Raw genomic sequence first — 27,039 nt, 5'->3', positions numbered from 1 at the left:
GTGGGTGCTGTGTAAATTCGTGGAGGATCATGCTGTGCCGATGCAGAGAGGCAGAGTTCTCAGTGGAGGATCCACGCTCACCCCCAATGTGAGCAGCCAGAGGAAGTTGTGTGCGTTCGGAGAATCAGATTCTTTTTGGTTCTTGTTCAGGAAGGGCATGAATAGTTCCCAGATCTGAGCCTAAGTCTAGATAAAGAAAACATTAGTCTTCCATAAATGCCCTTTTCTTATAAAATTCAAATGTCAGTCGTCTTAAAAGATTAAAATATTGTTGAGAGGGAATCACCTTCTACCTTCCTCTTAAAAGTAAAGAATTAAAAATTCAGAAACTTTGTGCTAGCTTGCTAGACTCCTTTTCTTCTTTTTGTTTTGTTGTGTTTTAATTGTTTCAGCTTAGCAGATGCTGTTTTCTTTATTGCATTGGTTTAAGTACTAACAATCAGTTGGGGGGTAGTGAATGTAAAAAACTAACCTTATATGTTTGTTTTCCCTTTTTAACCTTTTAGCAGAGTCTCCTTGGAGGTGACATGGATATGGGTAACCCAGGAACCCTTTCACCCACCAAACCTGGTTCCCAGTATTATCAGTATTCTAGCAATAACCCCCGAAGGAGGCCTCTCCACAGTAGTGCCATGGGTAAGGTACTCCTCTATTTGAATGCCTAAGTGATTGTTAGTAGTCTTTTTCTTTCTTTCTTTCTTTCTTTCTTTCTTTTTAATACCACCATCTCACCCTACCCCCACTCCATCCCCCCAAAACCATAAAATTTTGCTCCAGTGTCAGCCTGGTGACTCCCCCCAGTAGTACACTATGAGGGGATATTAACAACTTATAGTAGCAGGAGAACTATTTTGGCGTATGCTTGTTTCTCGTTTTCTCTTGGCTGGCCATATAAGGCATCTTTTTAAAAATCAAAGCGTTAAAAAGTTAAATAGCTTCATTTTTATGACAAGGCAGAATTTGATTTCTGCCAGAATAAAAGGTGATAGTGGTACCGACATTTTGCTAAGGTAACGATTTAAGAAAATCTAGTCTAATCTAAATAGCTTTGTGGTTTAATTCGTTTTAGTTAGGAAAATGGGCATGTGGGGAGCTCACAGCCTCTTCATTTTCTTTCAGAGGTACAGACAAAGAAAGTTCGAAAAGTTCCTCCAGGTTTGCCATCTTCAGTAAGTACGGCTTGTTTCTGCTTTGTATATTGTTTATTTTGTTCTGCTTTGTATTGATGCGAGGGAGATAGGAGTAAATGAGGTTCCAGGCGCCCGAGCAGCACGTTTATCTAGAACGTGGATGAGGCATGGATGACCTGCACATCCAGCCACCTGACCCACGTTGGAGTGATTAATTGAATATCCTGGAAGACTGGGTGGTTGTGTTGATATTCGGCAGGTTAAGTTCTGAAGAGAGCCTTGAAAAGGTGCCTGAAGTTCGAGGAGTTTTACCTGTACAGAGCTTTCCAGAGAATGAGTATTAGTTTCGTGTGTTGGTTAAATTCTTTGTTGGTATTATGATGATTTATGGATTTGCATTCGAAAGGAGATTTGTGGAGAGGATTTAGGAAAAATTTACATGGGTTTCAGCCCAGAGTGCAGGGAGAATGTCTCTATTTTCTAGAGAGGTTACTGAATAAAGGCTGCAAAGGTGGCTGCATCAGTAGCCATTTGCGTCTGGAATACCAGGTGACAACTAGAAGAATCCAGCTGTAACCAAAAGCATTCTGGGTCTTTTTAATAGCTGGCGCTATATGCAGGAGTTGCTGAGGTCCCTTCAGTCCCCAACAAGGCAAAAGTTGGTTGTGATCACAACTAAATATATGATATCTTATTTTTAATTCTTATATATATTTTCAAATTTGCGTTCCTAGATAATTTAATTTTGTCTAGAACTGGTTGGTTTCTAGTAATTTCCTCCTTAGGTAGAATAAACATGAGTTCCTCCCTTCTTTCCTTGTTTCCTCCTTCCTTTCTCCTATTTTCTGTTCTTCCTTCCTTCCTATTATATATATATAATATATATAGTTTTAATTTAATTTAATTGTGTGTTCTGTAGGGCACTAGTATTCATTGAAAGGAATGCTTATACTCTAAAATAAAATTGTATTTAGATTTCTGAACACATATTACCAACCAATGCTTGCACGTTATTTTTATTTCATTTTTAATAAATTAGAAGAATAATAGGTTTTGCCAATGTGCTAAGATTAGATTAACCCAAACACCTGTGTGTTTGACTTGCTTTCAGTTCAGCTCATCCAAAAAATTATTAAGCGAATATATCAGAATAAGTCTTATCAGGAAAAAAAACAAATTTTGTATGCTGATTATCATAGACTTCGTAATGTTGAAGAAGCATCACAAAATTATCCATAAATATAGAAAAATAGTGTGTAAATAAAACTGCCAGTGGCGTATAAAATAGAAACTTAGGACTACCAATAAGTCACTTAAAAATTTACTGAGTGGTTTATTCTTTGAATTTCTCTGTTGTATTGAAATTGACTATCCCCTGAGGTTTTTATAAGCATATTTTAAGCTTGAAGTTTGTGGTGGGTTTAATGTAGATGAAACTTTAGCTTTTAATAGCTTTTATGACAACTTCAAATGATATAGTCCTCACAGCTGTTTACATTTTAAACATGCCTGAACCTAATACGGACAGTACTAAATACAATAAGTGGACCTTTGAGTGTTCTGAAATGATAGAATAGCTCTGTACTATAAAGGCGTGCAAAACTTAAAGCTGTAGTACCCTATTTACGCCTCATATTCAAATAAACTTAGTTGGTTTTTTCCATTGCTAAGATTATGCAGAAATCTACACAATTTCTAAGGAGTACTTTGGTGTGATATTAGATATTATCTATCTGCTAAATCATTGTCAACAGCAGTTTCTCATAATTCATTGTAAATTTTAAAATATTTCCCTAGGTCTAACTGGCCATTATAGAAAATTCTACTGGTGTAGTTTTTTCTTCGCTATTAAGACAATTTATTTGTTGCTGATATGTTGTTATATGTTCAGAAATATAAAAGTATCTTTCCTTTCTTCCCAATAAATCTGGAGTTGGAAATTTAGTTTGTGCTATTTAATTTTTTGGCTTTTGATGATCAGTTTAGGATGTACTCTCCTTAGAAAATTTATCTTGGCTAAATGTTTTAATGGGCCTTAAGGAACATTTTGGTAAATAGAGCCCCTGTTTTTGAAAGACAAGGAGGAAAATTCAATTGAAATGGAAATTTTATCCTTGTGATTTTTTTTGTTTTTGTTTTTTTGTTTTAAGCAAGAGGAATGAGTTAGTTTGATTGATTTTAGAATCCAATTATCTATTTATTGTCGTTACTTAAAAAAAGCCTCAGCTCTGTTTTAATAGCAATTTAACTTAGTTTATATTAGCTTTGTTGTATGTATTGGAGTGCTTATTGCTTACAACAAGATCCACATGCCTTAGCACCACGTAAAATATATATTTTAATTGGATGTAAAGCGACAGTTTGTATTAGGCACTGTAACACTTTTGCCCCGGTAGTGCTGTATTTTTAGACCTTTGCCATGCTTATTCTTTTTTTAAGCTCAGATAAAATTATGAATATTGATCTGATAAGAGGTACTTCTAAAACTTGCTTAATATGTATGAATATTTTTATAACACACAATAAAAACTTGGGGATAATATAAGGTTTCTTTGGGAATGATTATGACTATAAGACATTGATATGTTTTCTTCGATACATATTTACCATGATAAATAGTAATAAATCTGTCACAATCTCTCGTGTCAACTCACTTTTTTTTTTTCTTTTTGGAATGGGGTCCTTAACCTGAACACAAAGAAAATTTAAACTGTAACATCTGTAATCAGATATTATTTATGACATGACTGGGGTACAGAGGCTGAACTTCTTTTGCTGCCATTAGGCTGGATCTTACAGGAAATCAGGAGAGCGAGGGGCTTGCCTGGCCCTGTTTTTGAAAATACTGCAGCATCTGTGGGAGAGAGAAAACATAAGCCTGGCCCAACATCGTGCCATGGATCTGGCAGGATCCTTGAATGTGTTTGTACTGTGTGCTGCATCTAGAGACCTCAAGTCACTGTAGAAGCATGACAGCAATAGGAGGGTGGAGGAACCATCCTGCAGGGTCCACGGCACAGGCGCAGTGGAGGGGAGGAAGTCTGCCCCTCTGGAGACCAGAGGCCTGTGGTTAGGGCTAGGGTGATGTTTTTTTAAAGGAAAGGCTGTGTGAAATGACAACTGTCTAATTGCCCACAAGAGCCCTGCTTAGTACGGCAAGACATTTTCCTGTTCTCCGTTCAGATTTTAGTATGTTGATCTTTCAGTCACATCCCCATTTCTTATAGCCCTTATCTTTTGATGAGAATTCAGTAATAAAGCTTTGTCTTTCGTTGATGCCAGAATTTATTTGGCCTATCTAATTTCTTGAATCTACTTCTTGTAGATTGTGAACTTCTTGTTTGTTCAATTTCTGCATCTGCGTTTTCTTTTTTTAAACCATGTATCATCTTAAACTTAATATTTTTCAACTTTACTGCTCTTTCCAGCAAATTTCTTCTCTTTGTAGAATGTAATAATCATACATATTGAATCATGAATTCATGCAGAGAAAAGTCTACCATCTTAAATCACATATTTGGGGAAAAATGATCCATGATTCTTAGAAATTAACATGGAAGCATTAAAACCTAGAAAGCAGAAAATTTTCACATTGTGCCAGTTTAAAATATTTTTTCCAAACACACAGAAAAAACACCAACACAAAGACACTGTCTTTCAGAAACTTCATTGTGCCCACCAATATGTCAACACATTAAGCCTTCATCTTCTTATAATTTGGGCTGTTTCAAAATGCTATACATTTAAGCAGAAACTATTAACAACTACAACCATTCTATTTCAAACTTTGGTGGAATTTGTCTCCACTTTTAATCTGGTTTTGAAACTTCAGTCTCAGTCTCACTATCATCCCCAGTTGGAATCCTTGGAACTTCAGAGTTCTCTGAAAATAAGTTTTATCTTCAGAAATAGTTTATGGCCTCTCTTGTCACCAGTGATCTTCTTTTCAAATTGCACTTCACAGTGACGTCTATTTTCTAGGTTAATTGTTTTGTGTTTGTTTGTTTGTTGTTTTTAAAATCAGGAGGATCTGGCAAGCTTTGTGTTAAGTGACCGGAGATAATTTTGGACACATGGATCTTAAGGACAACAATTTCTACTATCATAAAGATTCTAAAATAAGATTTCGATCCTCCAAGAAAATTTGAGATATGAGTTAATCATTAGGTGGATTTGAAAAATAAAAACTCAGTGTGTACGAGATCCCAGATTTACAAGTTTTCTTAAGGAAAGAATTCTTTTTTTTTTTATAATTTTATTTTATTTTTTCCCCCAAAGCCCCAGTAGATAGTTGTATGTCATAGCTGCACTTCCTTCTAGTTGCTCTATGTGGGACGTGGCCTCAGCATGGCCGGAGAAGCGATGCGCTGGTGCGCGCCCGGGATCCGAACCCCGGGCTGCCATCAGCGGAGCGCAAGCACTTAACCGCTAAGCCACGGGGCCGGCCCAAGGAAAGAATTCTTAAATAAAATAAAATCTTAAAGTCCGGATGAGACTTTCTTTTACAGAAGAGGTTATTAGGAATGTCAGGGAAAGGTGGATAATGCTGATGGCATTAATTGTTCTGTGTGTTTTCCATTATATAAAAACCTTCATATTTGAAAGTTTCAAACATGATGTTGAGTTCATACCTTAAGATGTTTTTAGAAAAAAGTTTTTTTTTCAAATGCTTGAGGAAATCACAGTTTAAAAGAGAAGTTGGTAGTTGTTTGTTTCCTAATTAGAGGCCCAGAAATTATATATGATTGAAAAAACTCAGTACTTAAGATACATTAATTTCCCCCATCACTTTTGAAACTGATCATAAGAAAATCACAATGATACTTTTTCATGTCAACAAAATTTTCACTTGAGTGGTAATACAACTTTCGTTAAAATAAAATTTGTATTAATTTAGACATGAACTAGGAGTCAGCCACCTGGGCTCCATCCTCTGTGGGAAAGTCTAGAAGTAACCAATTGTGTGATAAGATATAAAAGGACGGAATGCCTCAAGGTTCATTCCTGGAGAGGTAGATAACTTTGTGAAAAAGTCTTAACTGTAGGTGTTTACGTTAAAATGTTAGGATACGGGCCAGCCCAGTGGCGTAGTGGTTAAGTTCTTGCGTTCTGCTTCAGCGGCCCAGGGTTTCGAAGGTTCAGATCCTGGACGTGGACCTACACACTGCTTATCAAGCCATGCTGTGGCGGCATCCCATATAAAGTAGAGGAGGATGGGCACTGGATGTTAGTCCAGGGCCAGTCTTCCTCAGCAAAAAAGAGGAGGATTGGCAACAGATGTTAGCTCAGGGCTGATCTTCCCCCCTCCCCCAAAAAAAGAGTTAGGATAGCTCACAATAGTCAACCTTAAATTTAGTGTGCCCATTTTCCAATTAAAGATATTGAAATGTGAAGTTTGGATATTAAAATTGTGCTTATTAGTTATGAATATGTATAGGCAGGAATGAAGAGAAGGATAATGCAATTAAATCATCCCAAATAGGACAAAAGTATTATTCACACAATTGACACAGAATATATAACATGACACTGGGAACACCTTGAAAGTTGAGAAAATATTAATCGCAAAAAAAGTATTTATTTTTTTGTGCAGTTAATACTGAATTTGCTAAACCAAAGGCTTCAAAAGTTCAGCATTTACATTTTTTCTTTGAAAACCAATCTTATCCTCTCCATTGTAGTTAGAGGCTAGAGAGGTTATGCTTTTTATGAATGGCTGGTTATGAAACAAATATAGGAGAATCGCTATATTTAAGTTTTCATTGGGGGTTTTTATTCCATTAAATATGTTTTTAAAAGCATACAAGATTCATGTAAATATACAACATATATACCATTAGGCATTCCACTCTCTCAGGAATTTGCTAAGAGATTTCTATATTTTTGTTTGGAATTTTGGAATAATGAGGTCCCTCTTCCACCATCCTGTCTGTCTTGAAACCTGATCCTGCCCCCTTAAAAAGATTTCTTCTGGTGTTCATATTTTAAGTCTAAAGTGAAAAGAAATGTAAGAGAGAAGAAAAACTCAAAAGTTAACCATGGTTGAAAGGTTTGTGTATTTGTGAGCTCTTCTGGGATTATCTTTACAAATGGGAGGATATATTCCTCAAACACTCAAACAAAACACAACCACCTTGTTTTCCCTCCACGATAGATATACCTTCCTTCCCAGCCTGCTTTGTCTGGTTTTTCTACGCAGCAAGCTCTTCTAAGGTGGTGTGCCTAATATCTCTCTCCCCCGGCGTGTGTTTTTATTTTTCACCAAGTTTTCAATATTTCACCTGCAAAGATTTATCAGGACTTTTGTTAAGATTTCAACAACTGGAACAATAGCATCTCGTGTAAAACTGGACTCATCTGTTGAGAAATGAGAAATACATTTCAGGGAACTGTTATTTTGAACCTTTTTTTTAATCACTTTCACTGAAGTGTATATTTTGGTGTGAAGTCTTGGACTCAGAGTGATTTAATTATTAAGAAATCTAAGAAGCCGCTTCAAGGCTGCTTTACCTAGAGAGAGAATTGTTACAGGGTTTGCATGTATTTGGAAATCATAAAAACTTGTTCTGCAGCATCTGGCTTAACTGTGAATTTATTTTATGTTTGTGGAATGATAGAGATGCTTGGCTTAATATTTGGTTGAATATCTGTTTTTAACTTTTAACATTTCATTAATTGAAACATTAGTTGTATTTTCTAAGTTAGCAAAATTTTCTCATATCCTATCACGGACAGTTTCTGCATTTCCAAGGTGTGTTTTCCTGGTTTCAAACAATTCTCAAGGTTTTGTTTGAAAGGAATAAATCAAAGTCAGACAGAACTTGGAGAACTAAATAAGATTTACTCAAAATAGGTAGGAATAATCCTAAAAGGAAAGTGTCTCGTCAAACATTGCAAAGTTTTCTATTTTCTTAAGGCAGATTAAATTCTGTCAGGCTGTTTGCAGACACTTGCTTTGTTTTGTTTTGTTTTTAAAGAAATTGCACTGAATTTTTAAACTGAACGTAAAGTTGCATTTCAGAGCAGTAGCCTGAGATTCCCAGCCTTGCTCTCAACTGTCCCAGGGCATGTTTGTGTATGCGAGTGTGCTCATTTTAAAGGAATAAGAGCTTTTATAAAATGCGGTGCAAAATTTGTAGTTTTAAAGACTAATTATTTTATCTCAAAACAGCAGCATGTGAATGATTCTGGTTTTTTTTTGTTAGTTGCAGCTGTTCCATAGGTGCAGAGCTGTTTGAGTTTTATGCTTTACTTGAGCTCATACTCCCTCTTCAGAGAAATTAAGGTAGTGCAGAAGATTCTGCATTTTGTAAAATTTCAGGGTTGAAAATAAAGATGATTTAAGTTTCGGTGAAAAGTACAGATTTCAATTCTGAAAGCATGTGCAAATTAGATTTGGAAAAGAACCTTTTAAGAATTATGTTTAACTGGTTTAGTGACACCCACTGTGTCTCTCTCGTCTTTGTCATCTGAGGAATTAGTTAATCATAAATGTGCTATTACGGTTGAAACTTGATATATAAGCGTTTACTTCTAGAGTAGTCAGAAGAGGATCTGTGTGTGTATTAAATTTCACTACATTTATTTTGAGTATTCAGTAGAACAGAAGAATATGGACATTTCTTAGTGAGCCCCCTTAGTAGCAAATTGTAAAGAGATCTTTTTGGTATATTGTTATATGTCAGTTGTGTTTTCAACGATAGTGATTAAAAGGCATTTCCATTGTGAAACATGGACTCATATTAGAAAGACTTATGTTTTCTCAGAAAAATGACCCTTGTGGTACATTCCTCACACATACATATAAAAACTGTCACTGTCACCACTTGCTGTTACCATCTAGGGATTTTAGAAAAATGCTGTTTTGGAACAATTATTTTTTATATCATCTGAGAAAGAGTGCTTAACTGTCTACAGCAGCTTCCTCCCTCCTGATCCATATCATTCTAAATATGCCTCCTGGATTATACTTATAATAATATTGTACTGGCTTTCATTCTACCGATTGGCACGGTCTATCATTATATCATTAGCTGCTATGAGAAGGCTGTTTCAAGTAGGTGGCTGATTCTTAGCGTTAATGTTTTCAAGTAACCCTGTTTGGGGAATACGGTTGTTTCACAGTTGCTCAGGTGTATTAATCTAGTGTACAGTAATATTTTCTGGCTTGCTCATTATGAAACAAACTTGAAATACAAAATAATTCAATAATAAGTGGAGTATAAAAACTGGGGCTTTATCATAAGAAAGTCTAATAACTTGAGATGTTAGCAGAGGTGATAAAAATAAAATTTGTCTATGGATGTAGCAGCACTCATGTCTCATGACTACTGAAGCTGAGATTTTAAAGGAATGTTTATGGCCTGGTGATTAAGACTTGTTGAATCAGTTTGAGTTTTTTAAGCCATTAAGCTAAATAGAAAATACACCTATTTCTGTAACTATTGTATTATTTGAAAGTATTGTGATGTAATAAAAAGGTACAAACTCTGCCATTTCATACTAAGGCATATGCTTCATGAGTGCAATTTTATTATCAAAACCTATGGGTACCTCATGTAGTGCCTTTATATGAATTTTATTTTTAGATGTAGACAAGATATTTCCCCATATAATCTGTAGCTTAATTGACAGTCCTGGGCAAAAGAAAATGGAATTAAGCATATTTATTATGGGCACATATAGTTGGAATTACAAAATTCAAACTCCCATAAGTGATTATTTGACAAACAATGCTACTTTGTTTTCCCTTTAATAAATTACATCAACAACCTAGCTGTTAAGTGGAGCCCTATAATAAACTGGGAGCACCAGGTGGGAGGGGGGAAAAGCATTTTCAGAAGTTTTCATTCGTTCATTCATTCATTTCTTTCTTCACTTGTTCTTCCTCAAAGCATATTGGTCAACTAAACTAAAACTAGACATACCACTTAACATTGAACATTCCTTTCTCTTCGATGTACCCTTTATTTAAATCGTGAAGCTTCACAACTAAGGTCCTTCACGTTTAAAGATGTGCGTGTGGTGTTGCTCGCATCCCAATTTGTGGGAATGGCCCTGGTGTGTTAAAAGTCTGGCCTTTTGAAAAAGTTGCACATTCAAGAAATAAAATAACACACCGTGTAACACAGGGACTCTTTGTCCTTTAGGCTTATTATGGAGATGCAGAGTGCCTTTACTCACTTGTAGCCACCTTGAAGAGAGTAAGGGTCTTGTTTTACGTACATCTTTTTTGTCCCATAGAAGCTAAACTCATTGCCTTCTGCGTATTACTTTGACTATATTTCCGATGAAAAAATACAATAATAAAAGCGGCATAGTAGGATGGAAATAACACTGCACTAGAAATAAAGAAATCTTTCTAATTTAATGTCTAATATCCTCTACTTAGTCACCCAGTGGTCTAGATTAGGTCACAGACCTATTTCATGGTCTACAAAACAGGTATAAATAGTGCCTGCTTAATGAGATGATGTTGGTATATTAATAACAAACCCTTAACATAGTGCTTATTCTGTGCCAAGCACTGAGCACTTTGCATCTATTGAAATCATTTAATCCTATACAAATCGAATGAGATGGGTACTACTGTTTATTCATGGATAAAGAAATGGAGACACAAACGGGTGAAGAAACATGCCTGAAGTCACACAGCTAGTAAGTGGCAGAGCTGGGATTGAGCCTGGGCGGTCTGTCTCCAAGGTTTCTGTGTCCTTAACCATGAGGCTATACTGCCTGTGGGTATTCAGAACACTTTGTAACCAAAAAGCTCTCTACAACCTGGTTGTTCCCTTAGCAAGTATTTGACGATCTCAAATAAATTAAATATTCAGAAGTTTCATTTCACTGTAGAATGACTCTCAGTACCTCTGAGTGATGCACTGGTTATAATGCACAACTTCTGCCCTGGCAGATCCCTTAGAAAGTCTAGACAATTCAGGACAACATTTCTGTAATAGAGACAGTATGATCTAGTGGTTAAGAAAATGGAATCTGAACAACTAGGTTTTTACTTGCTGTGCCACTTACTAGCTATGTGACTTTGGGCCCGTGATATAATATCCTTGAATTCTTCTCTTAAAAATGAAGAAAATATACATACCTCACAAGGATATTGTGATAAATAAATGACAGAATATAAATAATGTGCTTAGCATAGTCCTAATGCATTGTAAATATCTAAGAAATGATAACAGCTTATGATAATAATGATAAGCATTGGCACTGTTAACATCAACAACAAGATAACTACCTTTCTTTTGGCACTTGAGAAAAATTTAACATGCAGCTTACTAGATCAGTTAGCAGCAGAGCGGAAACGAAGATCAGGCTCTCAATTGCGTGCAGAAGAATTCTCCCTGGTGGAGGTCACTTGCTTTTTCTGAAATTATGAAACATTGCAAGTGCTTTCTGTATCTCTTCTCCTTACAGTAGTGTCTCTAACAGGCCAAGACACCTAGTCAGCCTTTTTAATCGTTAGACTTATCACTCTGCAAAGTTTGTGTTGGAAGTATGTACTCCATCTTTTTTCTTTTGAAATGGGACATCAGGCCAAGATGACAGAGCTCCTCGTAATATGATTCCCTCTGCCAATAATTTGTTGATGCCTAAATCAGCCCTGCCTCTAAGTGATAAGGAGATACATGCTTCCTCTTTCATATTCTATCACTGTTATTCTATAATTGATCAGAACTGGGTTGTCCAGAGTGATGCACCAGTCTGCCTTTGTAGGGCTGCCACTGGGTACCTATGAAAAAAGAAGGTTAGGCCTGGGGTTTTTACTTCATCTGGCAAGATGAAGATGTGTTGACTAGGTGAGCTTGTGTGGCAGTTTGTTTCTCTTATAAAGTAAAACAGAGTTCAATTTATTTAGGACTGTTTAGGTAAATTTCTAACATTAAACAGGAATATTTATACAGATGGTTTAAGGTAAAGTCAAAGAATGGCTGGATTCTGGTCTTTGCTACGTTGTAATGTGTTTTTTCTCAATGCCATTGCTGAATTCATAAAAGTATTTTTGCTTGTCAGCTATGGGAAACTTAAAACAATTTTTATAAGGGCTGATGAGTTAACTCTTGCATTTAAGGAAAAAACATCTGCCACGGTGGGTGGGGGAGAGAGAGAGCATGGTCTCTACATTCCACTACGAATGTCTTTTCCCAGCCTCTTTTCGTTTACAGAAAAACCAGGCACCACGTTAGATTCCTCGGGAAAGGTCCTTGTTGGCTGGACCCCTTCCTTGTGTCCCCGAGCAGGGACTGATGCTTCAGTTCACAGAGACAGAATCTTTCTCTGGGAAGCCGAATAGATCCGATGGAGCCACCCCTCATTTGTAGTCATTGCCACCTTGTGGATTACAAAGGCTATTGGTTTTCATCAAACTTCCATTTCCATTTGGCATTTTATGGCAAGTACACTTTGGCAGTGGATTGCTGTGTTCCTCACCAAAAGGATCCTCATTTGTTCGGTAACACCTCACTTCTCCACTCACAGTTCATTTATGATTCTGATGAGTGTTTTTTCAGGAAACACACATTTCACTTTTTGACCTAGGAGCATCTGTTAGAATTTTTTTTTAATACTACTTTGGCATTCTGAAAGTGTTAATGTCTTTCATATCTGTTTAATGCTATTTAGGGATATTTATGATCACCTCTTGGTTACTCAGGGTAAAGTGTGTCGCAATTTTTTTTAAACAGACAGGAAAGCATTCACATGAGGAAACAGATTGCTTTAAACATGTGCTTCCTGTGACAGTAAAAAGAACAAATTAGATTTAACACTGTGTAATGAATGCATAAATGTGTACATTTAAGCTTTTAAAAGCTTTATGTTCAGTTCTGGTCACAACAAAAATTGAGTCACCTGTAAAAATGAAAGATACTTCAGTTACTCTCAGATTCCTGAAATGCCCAGAAATTGGGATATTCACCTGGTGATGCTTCATTGGAATCATAAAATGCATGATATGTTAATGTTGGAGAGAATGACAGTGTTACCGGGCACGTTCAGAGGTTAAACCAGGTTAGAGTCTGCTTCTGTCCATTGAGCAAAGAAATCAGGGTGTGCTGGGGGACAGAAGGGGTGGATTTTACTACCATCTTCCTGCCTCTCTGAGAATCAATGAAAAAAATCCATGCTTCTGAACCCCAAAGAGTCTCTTTTCTTTCATGAAAGAAAAATAAGAAAATCTGATGTTTACTTACTAGCGTATACTAAGATTTAATTACATAAGAAAAAGACTCCTTTTCTTATGTAATGCAGTTTGTGCTCATCTATGCTGGCTGGCAAGGAGTGAATAGAATATGAGTTAATATTTCCAGTTAGACGCGAGTGTTGAATTGGAGGGCATGAATCCTCTCCCCAGAAGAAGCTCTCCTCGACATTTCTGTCTGAGCCCTGTGGATGGTGTGTTTCCTTCCCCTGTGCTTTCAAAGCTAAGGATTTGTGGCACGCTCAACCATCTTTCTGGCCAAGGAAGGCCGGGATAGAATCCCTCAGGGGAGGGCACATAGTTTGGGGACATCTGACTCTCTTCTATCGCATACTGAGGTACTAATATCAAAAGAGACTGCTTGTCGTCGCACGGTGGGGCAGTGCTTTTTTTGGCTGCCGTGGTCGAAATGAAATGGGCAAGCTGTAGTCCGCTTGGCATCAGAATGGGCTAAGGGAAGCTGGGAGATCAGAGTCAGACTGTGAATGCAAGTAACAGCCAATGGTTAACTTCCTTTTTGTGTGTCACTTGGCAGCGATGAGACTGATGGCAATTTTTTTTTAACATGGGTGAGAGTTCAGTGCCCTGGGAAGAGCCGTAGACGCTGTTATTGTGCTTCCTCATACAGTTGACTTGTGTTGATCTCTTGAGGCCACTACAGCTGTTCCAAGTGCCAGCTCCAGGAGCTGTATACATGGCCGTCGGACTTCGGATGAAAAAGGTAATCAGATGAGAGGTGATCCACACAAAATCTTGCTGCTGATCACTAGGAAGTCATAGGGAAATCAGACTCTTGCAGAAGGCAGTATGCCAAAGGATAATATATACAGTTGAATGGATATTCCCCTGTATGCAGACATCCAAAGATATTTTTAAATTATCACTACTCCACATCTCTTATCTCCCATCAGAGATTCAAATTAGTTTTGGACTGTCTGGAAAATGCAGGGCTAAAATAACCAGATTGAATTCAGATGAAATTACCTTCTGCTTTTTTGGGAGGTTGTTGCTCTTGGGTTAGTCACATTATTTTCTTTGAAGATTCGTTTGGAAGAGAGTTTGGGAGAATTTCTAGCCTCCCTCAAGATTTTCCTCCCATTTCTCTGTTTGCAAAGAGCTGTTCCCCAAAGGCGAAAAGAGCGAGTTGCCGTCTTGAGGAGTGAATTGTATGTTTAGTGAACACCAAATGGTCTCAGAGTTACCCTAGAATTTTCAATATATCTGGTGGCTTTCATATACTATTTATTCCCCTAACCATTTGTGCGAGATATCAGTAAGATGACCAACTTCTGACAACCCTAAAAGAGAGGAAGGAAGCTTAGAAATAGAATACCATTTGTCTGGTAATTAGAGTGTATCTCTTAAGAGTTCGAGAGAATTCTGATTAACCTTTCTGTTCTCACATTCTCACATAAGATTAGCACACCTTTTAAATTATTATCTAATATTTAAACACATATTTTTGAGTCTTCTTAATGCAACAGGTTCTGGAGACACTAAAAGTGTGTTATAGGTTTTTTAAAAACTTCATTTTTCTTACATTCTAAATGTTCTGTTTGTGCAAAATTTCGAGAATCACCATAAGGGCTTCTTTGCATTTTTAATTTAGTAACTAACATATGAATAAATTTGCATATTAATTAGTTGCAGATTAAATCATGCATACATAATTGCCTCCTTACTGTGTTTAATGTTTGTCAAAATCTCCAGCCTGGTTTGATGGATGTCGTATGAAAGATTACAATTTGATGTACCCTTGGAAGTATTTACACCAATAATGGAAGATTCTTAATAGCAGAATCTCTAGTTATATACAGTTACTAATAAACATGTAAGATAGGTACATGTCCCTTTGACTAAAATTTTTTTCTTTGCACCAAATCATTTACTATTCATAATCATTAATGCATCTCCTAATTATACAGCATATGTCTGTTAACCCTTTCATTGCCAGTCTTCAAGTGGTAGCTTCTTTCTTTTTCTTGCCCCCTAAAGAAAGCAAATTATTTGATAGTGTTCTGAAATTACTGCATTGCTTTTTACTTATTTCTCTACTAGTATATGGATACACCTCCTTTGCCATTTACTTTAACATGCAGCTGAGAATTATATGATCACTTTGCATTTTCTAGTTAAAAATCAAGAAATGACCCGTGTATGCACACTTGGTAGCTAATAGGCTTTTGCCTCTCTTTTACCAGTGCTGGAAAGAATTCAGATATTTCAGATACTTCATAGTAAATGGTAAAAGATAATATGTATATACATATATATGATATATATATACACACATACACTCTAGAAGGGTAATTATAGGATAAGTGAGATTATTTAAATTGTATTTTATTCCATTTTTAATACTGTAATACATTTAATATATTACCATCAAATATAGGGTGGATGTGATTTTTCCTTTGGTACTAGGACTGAGTTTTCTGCGGTAGAAACTGACTAGAGAATGGATGCTCTTGATTTGACATAGTTAAAAAAAATTTCATATGCCAATAAGTGTTCCTTTTAATTAATTCCTCAGGTATTTAATTTTTTTAAGTTTTATTTTACTCATGTAAAGAGTAGACCAACTGCCATTTTTTTTTTTTTTTACTATTTTGATGTCTAAGCTGCTTATCACACTGTAATACCCTGCATTAATGAGTATTCCTACTGTGCAAAATTCTATCAAAAATGATGGTGTGAATGTCATTTTTAATTGGAAGTTTATACAGTCAAATTTGTAGTACACAACAAAAAATATGTACGTAGTTCTGCTCCAAGCCTTTTTTAGGCTATTGATCTTTTTGGTTTAAGTATACATTTTTATCAATCTGGCTTTAAATTTAGTTTGAGAATCTGGACTAATTTTACTTAGTCTGTATTAATATCATTTGGGAGGGAAGAGGGAAACTAAGGCACAGGACAATTATAATGCTTTTTAATTATAAGATGAACAAATATAGGAATTACCAAGAATCTATTTTCAGGGATCCCTTTTAAACATGAAAACTTGCTGACCAATTTTGTATGTTCCACAGAAGTCATAATATCTGATTTCTGTCTGCTTTATTGTTGAATGCTTGCATTTATATGCCTAGTAAAGAGACAAAGGTTAAAATGAGTCCAAAGCATAAAGAGCTGACTTCCTTTATTTGATTCTTACATAAGAGAAATATTACCTCCTGGTCGCCTACCTCAGGTTCGTTTTTTTCTAATCACAAGGCACAATGAACTATTGATTTAGCAAAACATTCTTTTGCAGCATACAATATTGCGTTAAATTATTTAGCAATGGGAGAAATGAAATGAAAGCTGCAAAACTTATAAAAGAAAGCAAACAGTCAGATCCGAAACGTCATATTTATCCACAGCCATTATGCCTAGGTAATTCAGGGCATATGGTATGTAAATGATGTTTGGAGATCCTTGCCAAATCTACACACGACGGGATAAATTAAGGACAGGTTTCCCTGGGTGTAAGTCCCACGGTTGTGGCCGGCACACTCTCTGCTCCGATGTGTTTGTTCTGTTCTTGTCTTTCAGCAAGAGCGTCACACAGCATTTAGTGGCCAAACCTGGTCCTCAGCCGGCTTCTAGGACATTATTTTTAATTCCTAGGAATTGATTTTACAATTAAATTTAAAATATAGTACCAATTTGCCAAACCTTCGTTTTGCCCCCACATTTGAAAAGTAACATCTGAAGAATTCATCAGTACGTATGTGGATATTAAACTATTTAAATATGGACGATGGAAATTGAGTGCCTCTTAGCCGTGCAGAAAGGTGTTACTAAGTAGTGACTTTTTTCTGGGTTAGGATTTAGATGTTTTCTAGAACACGCAGTGGATTATTTTGAACAATTAGTACTTTTAGTTCCAAGTGAGCCCAGTCATAGTTTATGAATTCAACCTGATAACTCAGATTACTAGTATCAGTTATTTTATTTTTGAATTGTTATTTTGAAGTATATCCTCTCACTTCTAGAAAGGTGAAGGCACTATTCCCTTCTCCCATTTAAAACTCGTTTTAAGTAGCCAAGAGTTTATACTATTTCCTTTTTCTGAAAGGAATTTCTTTTCTAGGCTGGGTGTGTTAGCCCATAGTTTTTAGTACTTTAAATTAAAGCCCATTTTGATTTATTTTGGAACTATGTAATTGGAGATTTTGGTTAGAAACGATGGCAGATCCTTTTCTCCTATGATAATTCGTCAGAATATACCTAAATGGTGCATTAACTACGAAGACTCAATTATGAATACAAGACTTACACGTTATTAATAAAAGTTATTTCAGGGTATTTTAAAGTATGTGGAATATGATTCAGGATGTTTTATTGTTTTTATTATTAAGCATAATACTTTTACTAAATTTTTTTTTTTTAAAGATAATGCTCTTAATATTAGGGTTTTGTTTGAATTAGCAGTTTAGATTCTATCCCTATTATAACCATTTCACTTATAAAACACAAATAACATGCTGGTTACCGAATGAAAAATGAAATTAGGCCCAATCCTTGTCCATTACTGTGTAAATTCGGCAAAATCGGGGGGAAAAAATATCCTTGAGATCAACATAAATCAAAACTGCTTGACACAGATCCAGTTTAAAAGTCCTGCAAGTGGTCGTGGTTCTGGAGGAGTTCATATAATTATCAGGTAGCCCGGAGTTTGTGAACTCAGGCAAAGTTTTTGAGCTGGTTATTCTGTGACCGTCCCTTGGTTCATTGAAACTACTTTGCACAGCTGTGCTCCCAACTCAACAAGAGAGCAGAGACAATATTCGCTGGAAAATAAAGCTCAGTCGGCCTTCCAGCTTCACTGGGAACTTGCAGCCTTGAAAACAACGAAATAGATAATCACAGTTGAGATTACAGAGTCCAGATTAAATGTATTACACAGTAGGGTGGCGTGGCCCCAGTGTACTTACACAGCACAAGCTCTGTGAATGCCAACATTCTAGCCACTGACCAAGATTTTTCGTTTTAAATGTCAGTCATTGGACCATGTTTAAAACGAAGCACCTGCACTTCAGTCAAAGAAATGAAGCTATATTGGGAGACGTGGAGGTGAGTTGAGGTTTTTTTTTAATTTTTGCATTCTTTTTTTTGGCAAGCGCCATAGATAATAAAACATCTCGAGTATTAAAACAGTCTATTTTCATGTACTGTGTGGTTCAAAATGACTTAGCAGTTTTAAAATTTTTTAGAAAGAAAAGGATATAAAGAGTGAGATAAATGAAATTTGCATCTCTACAGACAACTCTGCATAGCAAATTTAAGATTCTGGCAATTTCCTTACAAACATCTGAAAATTGGGAATTTTAAAGGAAACCTGGACAAATCCTTAACTAGTGCATTGCCACCAGGTGTCTTATGATGATATCAGTAAGATAGGAAACTTTAACAAGAAGTATAAACAACTAAAATGATAACTTATTTTAGTACATGCTTTCAAACAAAATTTCTTCTTAGTTAAGCATATTGAAAGCGTATTCACCGTTTGTATGTACTTAGTAAATTTTAGGTAGACCTGACACATTAAGCTTGTTTGATAAAAGATATGACTTCTGTGTATCCAGATCTCAAGTATATTTCAAACTAGTCTTTACAAAATGTAATGCCTTTCTCTTAGAATTCTAGTCGACAAAATTCCATTCATCAAATATGTATATCACAGAGGTAACTGGAAACAGAGTATATAATTTCTATCATATTGTCAAAAGTAGTCTATAGCTCCCCAAAGTTAAGAAACCCTGATATCAGCCAGAAGTTGTGGGGAGTGATTGATGATCCTACATCATCATATACCCACTTAGCACTGAATCAGCTTAAGGTTCAAGTATCAAATAAAAAAATTTATCAAATATTTATTGCATGCCTACTAAGTGCCAGGCTTCCTGGAGGGTGCACAGCAGAGGACCCAAGTTCCTGCCGTTGTGGAGATTTTGTGCAAAGATACACATGGCCACAAGTGGTTGTGCAAGCCAGAGTTCATTTTATAATGCTTTTAGGGGCCCAGCACCACTGTTCTACCTTGTGGACAAATAAATACAGAGACTATGACTTTTTAAAGTCCAACAATTGACGTAACCATGCAGTCCATGATAACAATATAATATATAACATGGAGACGGTATCAACCACTGGGTTTACTGCAATTGTTGGTGAGTCTCTTCGTTATCAGCATATTTTTGTTAACAATGAAGCAGAATAACATCTTTTTTTAAAGTTTTTTTTTTTTTTTTTTTCCTGTAGTGCCCAAAATCTAGTTGAATGGAATGTGTTGGGAAGGACAACAAAAAAAAAGTTAAATATGTGGAAATGACATGGAAAGCACCTGTTGCTTTGTTTTGTTTTTCTCCACGTCATTAGGAAATAATGTCTAGCCGTAGGAGAATATGTTGTCCCTCTAAGAAAATGTTTATAAAATTGAATTTTTAGAGTAGAATGTAGGTTAAATAAGTAAGGGGGACCTACCAAGAAAAATTAAAGAATACATGAAACAAACAGGAGTCTGCATCACACATACTTAAGTGCCATAACAATGTCACTTCTCAAAAGTGACAATGCATGTATCCATTTTTATATCTTTGGCATATTGTTGGCACTATTAATTATTCCATTGAGAAAATAGCCACACTATACGAGAGAAAGGAAGATAAATCAGATCCTCCAAGCCCCCTTCTGTGAAGTATATGTGTGAATGAATATGCTCTCTGTCACACCAGCAAATAAAACTTGGTCCATCCCTAATCTTCAGCAGTTTATAATCCAAGTAAGGGAAAGGCCAGGGTCTTGAAATCAAAAATAATAATCAGAACATTTGAAAACTAGGGGAACAAGTCATCATAACTGTGTATGTATGTGTATTTTATTAGTAAAAGTAGGTATAGCTCTATTTGAAAACTTTTGTCTCAATTTTCCATTTCGTGAAGACTTGACTTATTCTCAAATTGAAGTTACAGCTGGCTAATATGTTTTTCTGACAACTCTAGACTTGATGATTTCTGTCCTTGTGGAAAGGAAGGAAATAAATCTCTTTTTGTTCCTCATTCACTGATTGAGCAAAACGTGATGGAGCTCCTATTAGGTACGTGTTACATTGGTAGAGGGTGGTGCAAAGAAAGTTAAATCATAATCTTTGCCCTTTGTAAATTTATAATATTTGGGGACAATAAAATAGGTGCATGATTTATTAAGCAGTAATTCATGGCATTAAACTTTGCTGGAGAATTCTATATTCTAGAATGGTCTTTATCTGGAAGTGACTACAGAACTTGATTCTGGATTGCTGAGAATTGCAGATCTTGCGGATTAAGACCGAGGCCACAGATATGCCATTGAGCTTCTGTCTAGCAGGTTCTCAGTATCTCTTCCTTATACAGTCATGTGCCATGTGACAACAGTTTAGTCAACAACAGACCTCATATACGACAGTGGTCCCATAAGATTAGTAGTGTACAGCCTAGGTGTGTAGTAGGCTATACCATCTAGGTTTGTGTAAGTACACTCTACGATGTTTGCACAGTGACGAAATTGCCTAACAAGGCATTTCTCAGAACGTAGCCCCATCGTTAAGTGATGCATGAGTGTAATTGAGCTTTTGATTATATAACTGCAGAAACAACTTTTGATTGTCTTATATTTTCAGAGATTGATTGTCCAGAGATATCTCATTATAATAAAAAACATAAATCACAGAATTTCAAAGTTGGAAAAAAAAACTGTCATGATCACAATTTGTCTCCTATTTGTTTGAAACATTTATTGATAAAGAAAGTGAGATTTAGGTAAAGCCAGAACTTGCTCAGACTTAGAGAGCTAGTTAGAAATTAAGCCAGAACCTAAGCCAACATCTTGGTTGCTGGCTTCCACATTATACTGTTTATTTAACAAGGCCAAGAAGACAGGTAATGGGGATGGAGGTCTCATCCCCATACTTGGTTGGAGAATCAAAAACTTCAGCTCTTTTGGAAGTCATTAAGAAAACAAAAAGACAATATAATTTTTTTTTTTACTTTTTCACATTTAATAATTATTTATCATAAAATGTAGTCCTTTGTTTAATAATTGTACTAATAATGACTCAATACAGAAATGCTTACCTCTGAGAAAGCCTTATGGGCACAATAATTTTATTATTTTTTTAAGTGTACTTATTCATATTGCAAAAAGTATGAGAAGTTGATCAGTTACAGGTCAACATTGCTAGCAAGTTGGAAGGACACAGCCCATGTACAAAATGCATATGGCTTGAGGAACTCTTATGTTTACTGCGTTTTCTGTATCCTCTCTTTGCACACATTTTCTATAAGGTGGCACTAAGTAGATAGGTGCCCAAATTCCATAAAGAAATGGCTTGCAGGCTCTGAACAGATGTTAGAGAACACGTCATATTCTGCAGTAAAGGAAATCTCCAACTAGAGGTAAGGATGGGAGAGTTCACCTGTTGGAGATTTTTAACTCATATTAAATTCGTATAAATCATTTTGACTCAATTTTTATGTTGTTTTATGTTCAGAATGCATTTGATAATCATGTTCAAAAAAGGCAAAATGCTGACTGACATTTTGGGAAACAAATACTCTTGTCAAACAAATAGAGGTAACTTTCATGCATCTGGTTTGTAAGCACCATAATTTGGCGATTTGGCACTGTTAACAATAATGCTAGTTATGACTATGAAGACATCCTTTTAAATTAGTATTTGCCTAACCATAAATGAATGGAAGTCAGTCCATAGTGCCATGTGACTTCTGGACATTCCTCACCTATATACCTGATTTGGTTGGCCTAATGTTAGAAGCCAAAATTTATCAATATCAAATTTTTGCCAAACAATTCTAATTTTAATGCTGTTTGTGTTCCATGAAAGCTTATGAATTTATTTTCATTTTATTTAGTATTTGCCCAGAAGTTTCCTTAATTGCACCTTATCCCTTTTAAAACAATTTATTTTGGGTCACTCATGCGATTTGCTATGATCTCTTGTCTCTTAATGGATGATGATGCAAAACTTGTCTCACCTGTCTCTTCATGGTCGTCTCTGTTTATGTGTGGGGTGGATATTTAAGTGCTTATGATGAACAGAATGAAGAGATTGTTTATTTTTAAAACCAAGTAGTTAAAACTCAAGGTTGTTTTGAGTTAAAGAACACAACTTTTAGGTCAGGAACGGACCAATAGCCCTGAAGCTTTAGGCTATGGACCTTGAGGGAACTTAAATCTGCTACTCCTTTCTCCTTGAAATACCATTAATTCCTACTCAAAGTGGCTGGTTTCCGGTTACACAAAAGAATATTTTAGGCAGAAACTTTATAAAACAGGAATTTGAAATAGGCACTTTAACAACGAATGAGCATAGGATGCTAATCTTTTATGGTCATTCACTTCCATTTTAAAACTTGTTTTTTTCGTTCTTTTTTACCTACCCTTTTTATTCTGAGTGTTTATCAGAGATAATCATTAAAGTATTTGAAAATGGTTTGTTCTCTGCCCAGCAATTCGCTGTTCTACTTGCTCAACGATGTCAAACAATTAAATGTAATCAACAGTTAGAAACCTCAGGAAATTGTTAGAATTCCCACCCCAAAGGGGGTTAACAAACGCTAGACGACTATTCTATTTCGAATGAAAATGATTTTCATTGTGATATCACATTTCCCTCTGATCATTGAGCAACGCATTAGGAAGCCCAGTATTTATTCACAAAATTTAAAAAAATTGTGTACATCCTGTGCCCAGATCCCAATCTGCTTCATCAATGCATTTTGTCAAAAGTTTCTCAAATGGAATCCTTCATTCAGATAAACAAACATACCCAGGATTTCCCCTTTAACTTTTCGGGAATTCATTTTTACACATGCATCAATTTGACGGAAAAAACAGTTGTCGTCTTATTTCATCTGATTCAGGTGATTGTGGTAAGCCTGCTAGCTCTCTTCATCTAGGAAGTGCAGCAATCTGAGTCAACTTCCTCCATCTCTGTTTTTATATTGTCCAGTGAGATGCTTCCTCATTGTACCAAAATAGAAATGGTTTGTTTTTGTATCAAACTTGGAGACTGGCTATGGATTACACTGAGTTAGGATAAAGGAATTTTTTTTTTTTTCTCAAAGAACATTCCACTTATCCCAGGGGAAAGAGATTGATGTCCTGGGGAAAAATAAGAAGCATAATGAAGTCTTTTCTCCTTAACTCATGTATCTCCTTTAGTTGTCAGAAGTGTCACTTGCACTGTCTTTTTCTTATTTCATTTAATATTTGAGAAATTTGGTAGTAGAATAAATTTATGACTGTTGCAATTACAGGCCTTTGCATGAAATTGAGGAAGAAGTGAACTTCAGTTTGAGTCAAGCGTACAGTTTCCATTGCAATTAAACATATAAATCTATATATTCTGGTCTTTAAACTTACTGTTTCACTTTACTGTATCACACATGCCATTAAATACATGTTCCCCAGTGTACAGGGTAATACCATTTTATATCTCTGGCTTGTGGAATTTTGTAGAAGATGCCTTGTTCATATGGGTAATAACATATTTGTATTCTTTACTCCAGAAATGAGAAAATATGTGGAAAAGTGGGAAAATGACTCTAACCAGATCTAACTGGAAACAAGAATTTGGGAACCTAGTTTTTGCATTTATTTTGCATGCTACTGTATGTCACCAAAACAATATATGTCTTTGTGAGTTTTTATAATATCGTATAAAGCAAAATGAGAAACCTCTTGCTTCTGAAGAGAAATACTGCCACAGAAAGGTAGAAGGCAAATACTTATTGAACAGAAGTCTGGTTAAAAACAGAAGTCCACATTGCGTACCTTAGTAATCAATGTGAATTACATTATAATCAATATGACTACAAGCTATCTAACCAGCCAGGGAGAAAAGAAGTATTTGATCATGTGATAAAGCATTTGGATGTCTACATATGAACCCAGGCATATAAAAGTAGCCAATTCAAGATAACAATAGGAAGTCACTGATAAAAACACAAATAGAAATTAGATTTCACAGTCTGTGCTGATATTTTGATACTTTATAATAAAAGCATCTTTAAACTAAACTTGTCTATAGTTGAACAATACAAATACTTAAAACTATCGTACCTGATAATATCTAAATGGTGCCAAGGGAATAAGTTTATGCCACTGAGAGATTGAAATGGTCTGTGCTTTATCTCAATTCTTCATGTAGTATGGATTTACTTCATATAAATATTTTTATATTTATCTAACAAATATATTTATATGAGATAAGTATTTTCTCCTGATAAATGTGTATTTTGAAAATATTTTAAGATAATTAGGATTCCAGTTGAGGAAATTCATTTAAAAAATAAAAATCTTACTTTTTAAGGGAATATAGTTATTTTACCTTCTGAAAATCTTAATACAAAGACAGAAATATAGCACCGTACGTAGAGGAATTTTGTTGGTATTCACTCTGCAAGGCTGTCTCAAGTTATGATCATCAGGAAAAGTTAATTTTACAATGTGTGTGTGTGCACTCTCTTTTTGATAATGAAATCTTTTATGAAGTTGTTCTCATACCTAATCGGGATTTTTGTCATTGTAGTTTAAGTTGGATATTAAACATTAACCCCTCCTTAGGTATAAGCTATCACCGTTTATTAATTTTTTTTAATATAAGAATCCACATATATGCATTTACCAACTAAACACCAACATTAGTTTAGTTTATGAATTAAATTTCTTGTTTACAGCGACTCCTACTGGAAAGCAAAAAAATCCACCTGTTGAGCTTCTGAATAAATTACGTTCAGGAATGCCTCCTGTTTTGAATGGCTAAGGTAGTTTAGATAACCTCCTTTGCCTGATTTGGCGAAATTTACTATTCATTTCTAAGTATGAAAACATAGATTTTGATACTAAAGCATCAACAGAGTTACATTTTTAAGCATCTAACTGTACATACTGACTTCTCATGCCAATAGTGGTGGGTACTCCAAAAAGATGTGTGATTTGATATCATTGCTTAGTAGTGAAGAGTTTAGCTCAGTCCTATATTTTTATAAACGTTTTTCCATTTTAGTAGACTTGTGGTACCTAAGGCGGTGGAAATTGTTTTCCCACTCCTCTGTCAGGCACCCTCGCATAGAGGAAACCACAGAGGAGGGGCGAGGAAATGCACTCTCGTTTATAACATGCCGCTGATATGCTGAACTAGGTGTCCTGTCATTTACGCCTCAAAAGAAGCACTTGTGTTAAGATGAGGGAACTAAAACTCAAAGCTGTGATATGACTTGGCCACCATCACGCTGTTGTGGGGCAGCAAGGTCGTAATTCCCATACAGATATGTCTGACACTCAGATTTAAGCCCTTGGGATTTTATAACTTTGCTCACATCCTGATTCCACTGTCTTAGCTTCGTGATCTATGAAATGTCATCTAAAGCTCTTTGTGTTTTAATTCTCTATCTTTAAAGTAGGAATGATAATACCTATTGCAGAGTACCGGTTATGAAGATTAAACAGGTGGAGGCAATTGTGTTCTTTAAATTGTGTTATCACTATACATGTATTAGTTAACTGTTTTATTATCAGATTTTTTTTGATGGGGTAGATATTTACCTAAGGTGGTTATTTAATCTATAGGTTTGCTTGTTCCCATTATGTTAATCATTGTGTATTGTATAAATATGACTGTTTTCCTTGGGATATGATGTTTAGCTAATTCAACTATGCTAGGCAAAGGGGAACAGCATTGTAGAAGTAAGCAAGTATTATATGAAAAAAAATGTAGGTGTTCAACGACTTACACAGAAACATGGAGTTGTTCTACTTCTACCAAGTTATATCCTGGGGGGAAAATGACATTCCATTCACATGACCATCATTCATTCATTCATTCATTCAGCTCATTTATTGAGCACCTGCCTTATTCTGGGCAATGTGCAGTAACCACGTAATGTTGCAGTCATTATTCAGAAAAAAAGTAGAATTTACTTTAAGGAGGTTTGTGATGGGGAGTGAATAGTTCAGTTCCTTCCCCTATAACAGGTTGTTGTCTGATTGTTTAACATATGTATGATTGCCCCTACCTCACAATTAAACCATTAGTCTTTAGTTGTACTTTTCCATTTTATTAACAGCACAGGTCCCCTCGGCCACGCGGTCACGTCTCTGAGGTTAGGAAGAGTGTTGCACGTGTCTCTGATCCTCGGCACGTCCCAGGGTGGGGCTCAACCCAAAGTTGGGAATCATTAAATAATTGTTTGTGAAATGATGGAATGAATGCAGAAATCCAAGGCTCTTCACTCAAGTAGTATAGAATTGGAATATTCACTTGTTCTTTAATGCATGCATTCATTCATTCAGCAAGGCTTTATTGAATGTCTACCTTGTAGGTAATACTGTGCACATGCACTGGGAATTTCTGGTCAGACAGCCCCCAGATTTCTTGTGACAACTCTAGGTATGTGTCCCCAGTTCTGCTTCACCTCAAATATATCTGTCAAGGACTTTTTGGAAAATCACAAAAGAACTGTAAACTTGAGATTCTAGAAGCAGGTAAGAATGATGTGGATGTATTTTAAGTGGTCAAGACTTCTCAACAATAGCTTTAGTGGTAAGATTTTTTTCCCCAAAAGTGGCAGAGAAAACACTTGGCCACACTGCCTGCCCCCAGTGTCCTCAATGGTGTTTGCAGTTAACCACTAGAGAGAAGGGGGC

The 27,039-nt window shown here is 35.8% G+C and overlaps 1 protein-coding gene across 11 annotated transcripts in view; it reads left to right on the top strand.

The window, feature by feature from the left end:
- TCF4 (transcription factor 4) overlaps positions 1 to 27,039 on the top strand; it is a 352,006-nt gene that overhangs the window by 224,089 nt on the left and 100,878 nt on the right. For 6 of the 11 annotated variants that reach the window (XM_004422560.3, XM_014781432.2, XM_014781438.2 and 3 more), the window contains 2 exons: positions 507 to 636; positions 1,120 to 1,169. The exons of 2 other annotated variants lie outside the window; for them this stretch is intronic. In XM_004422560.3, the coding sequence (XP_004422617.1) occupies positions 507 to 636; positions 1,120 to 1,169 (180 nt within the window). The remainder of the gene's footprint in view (positions 1 to 506; positions 637 to 1,119; positions 1,170 to 27,039) is intronic. 3 more of the 11 variants (XM_087439265.1, XM_087439261.1, XM_087439260.1) reach the window with 1 other exon arrangement.

Source organism: Ceratotherium simum, chromosome 14 (assembly GCF_057802395.1).
Source record: "Ceratotherium simum simum isolate JZ-2026a chromosome 14, ASM5780239v1, whole genome shotgun sequence".
In the NCBI taxonomy this organism is placed as follows: Eukaryota; Metazoa; Chordata; class Mammalia; order Perissodactyla; family Rhinocerotidae; genus Ceratotherium; species Ceratotherium simum.
This window is presented reverse-complemented; position numbering and strand designations above follow the sequence as displayed.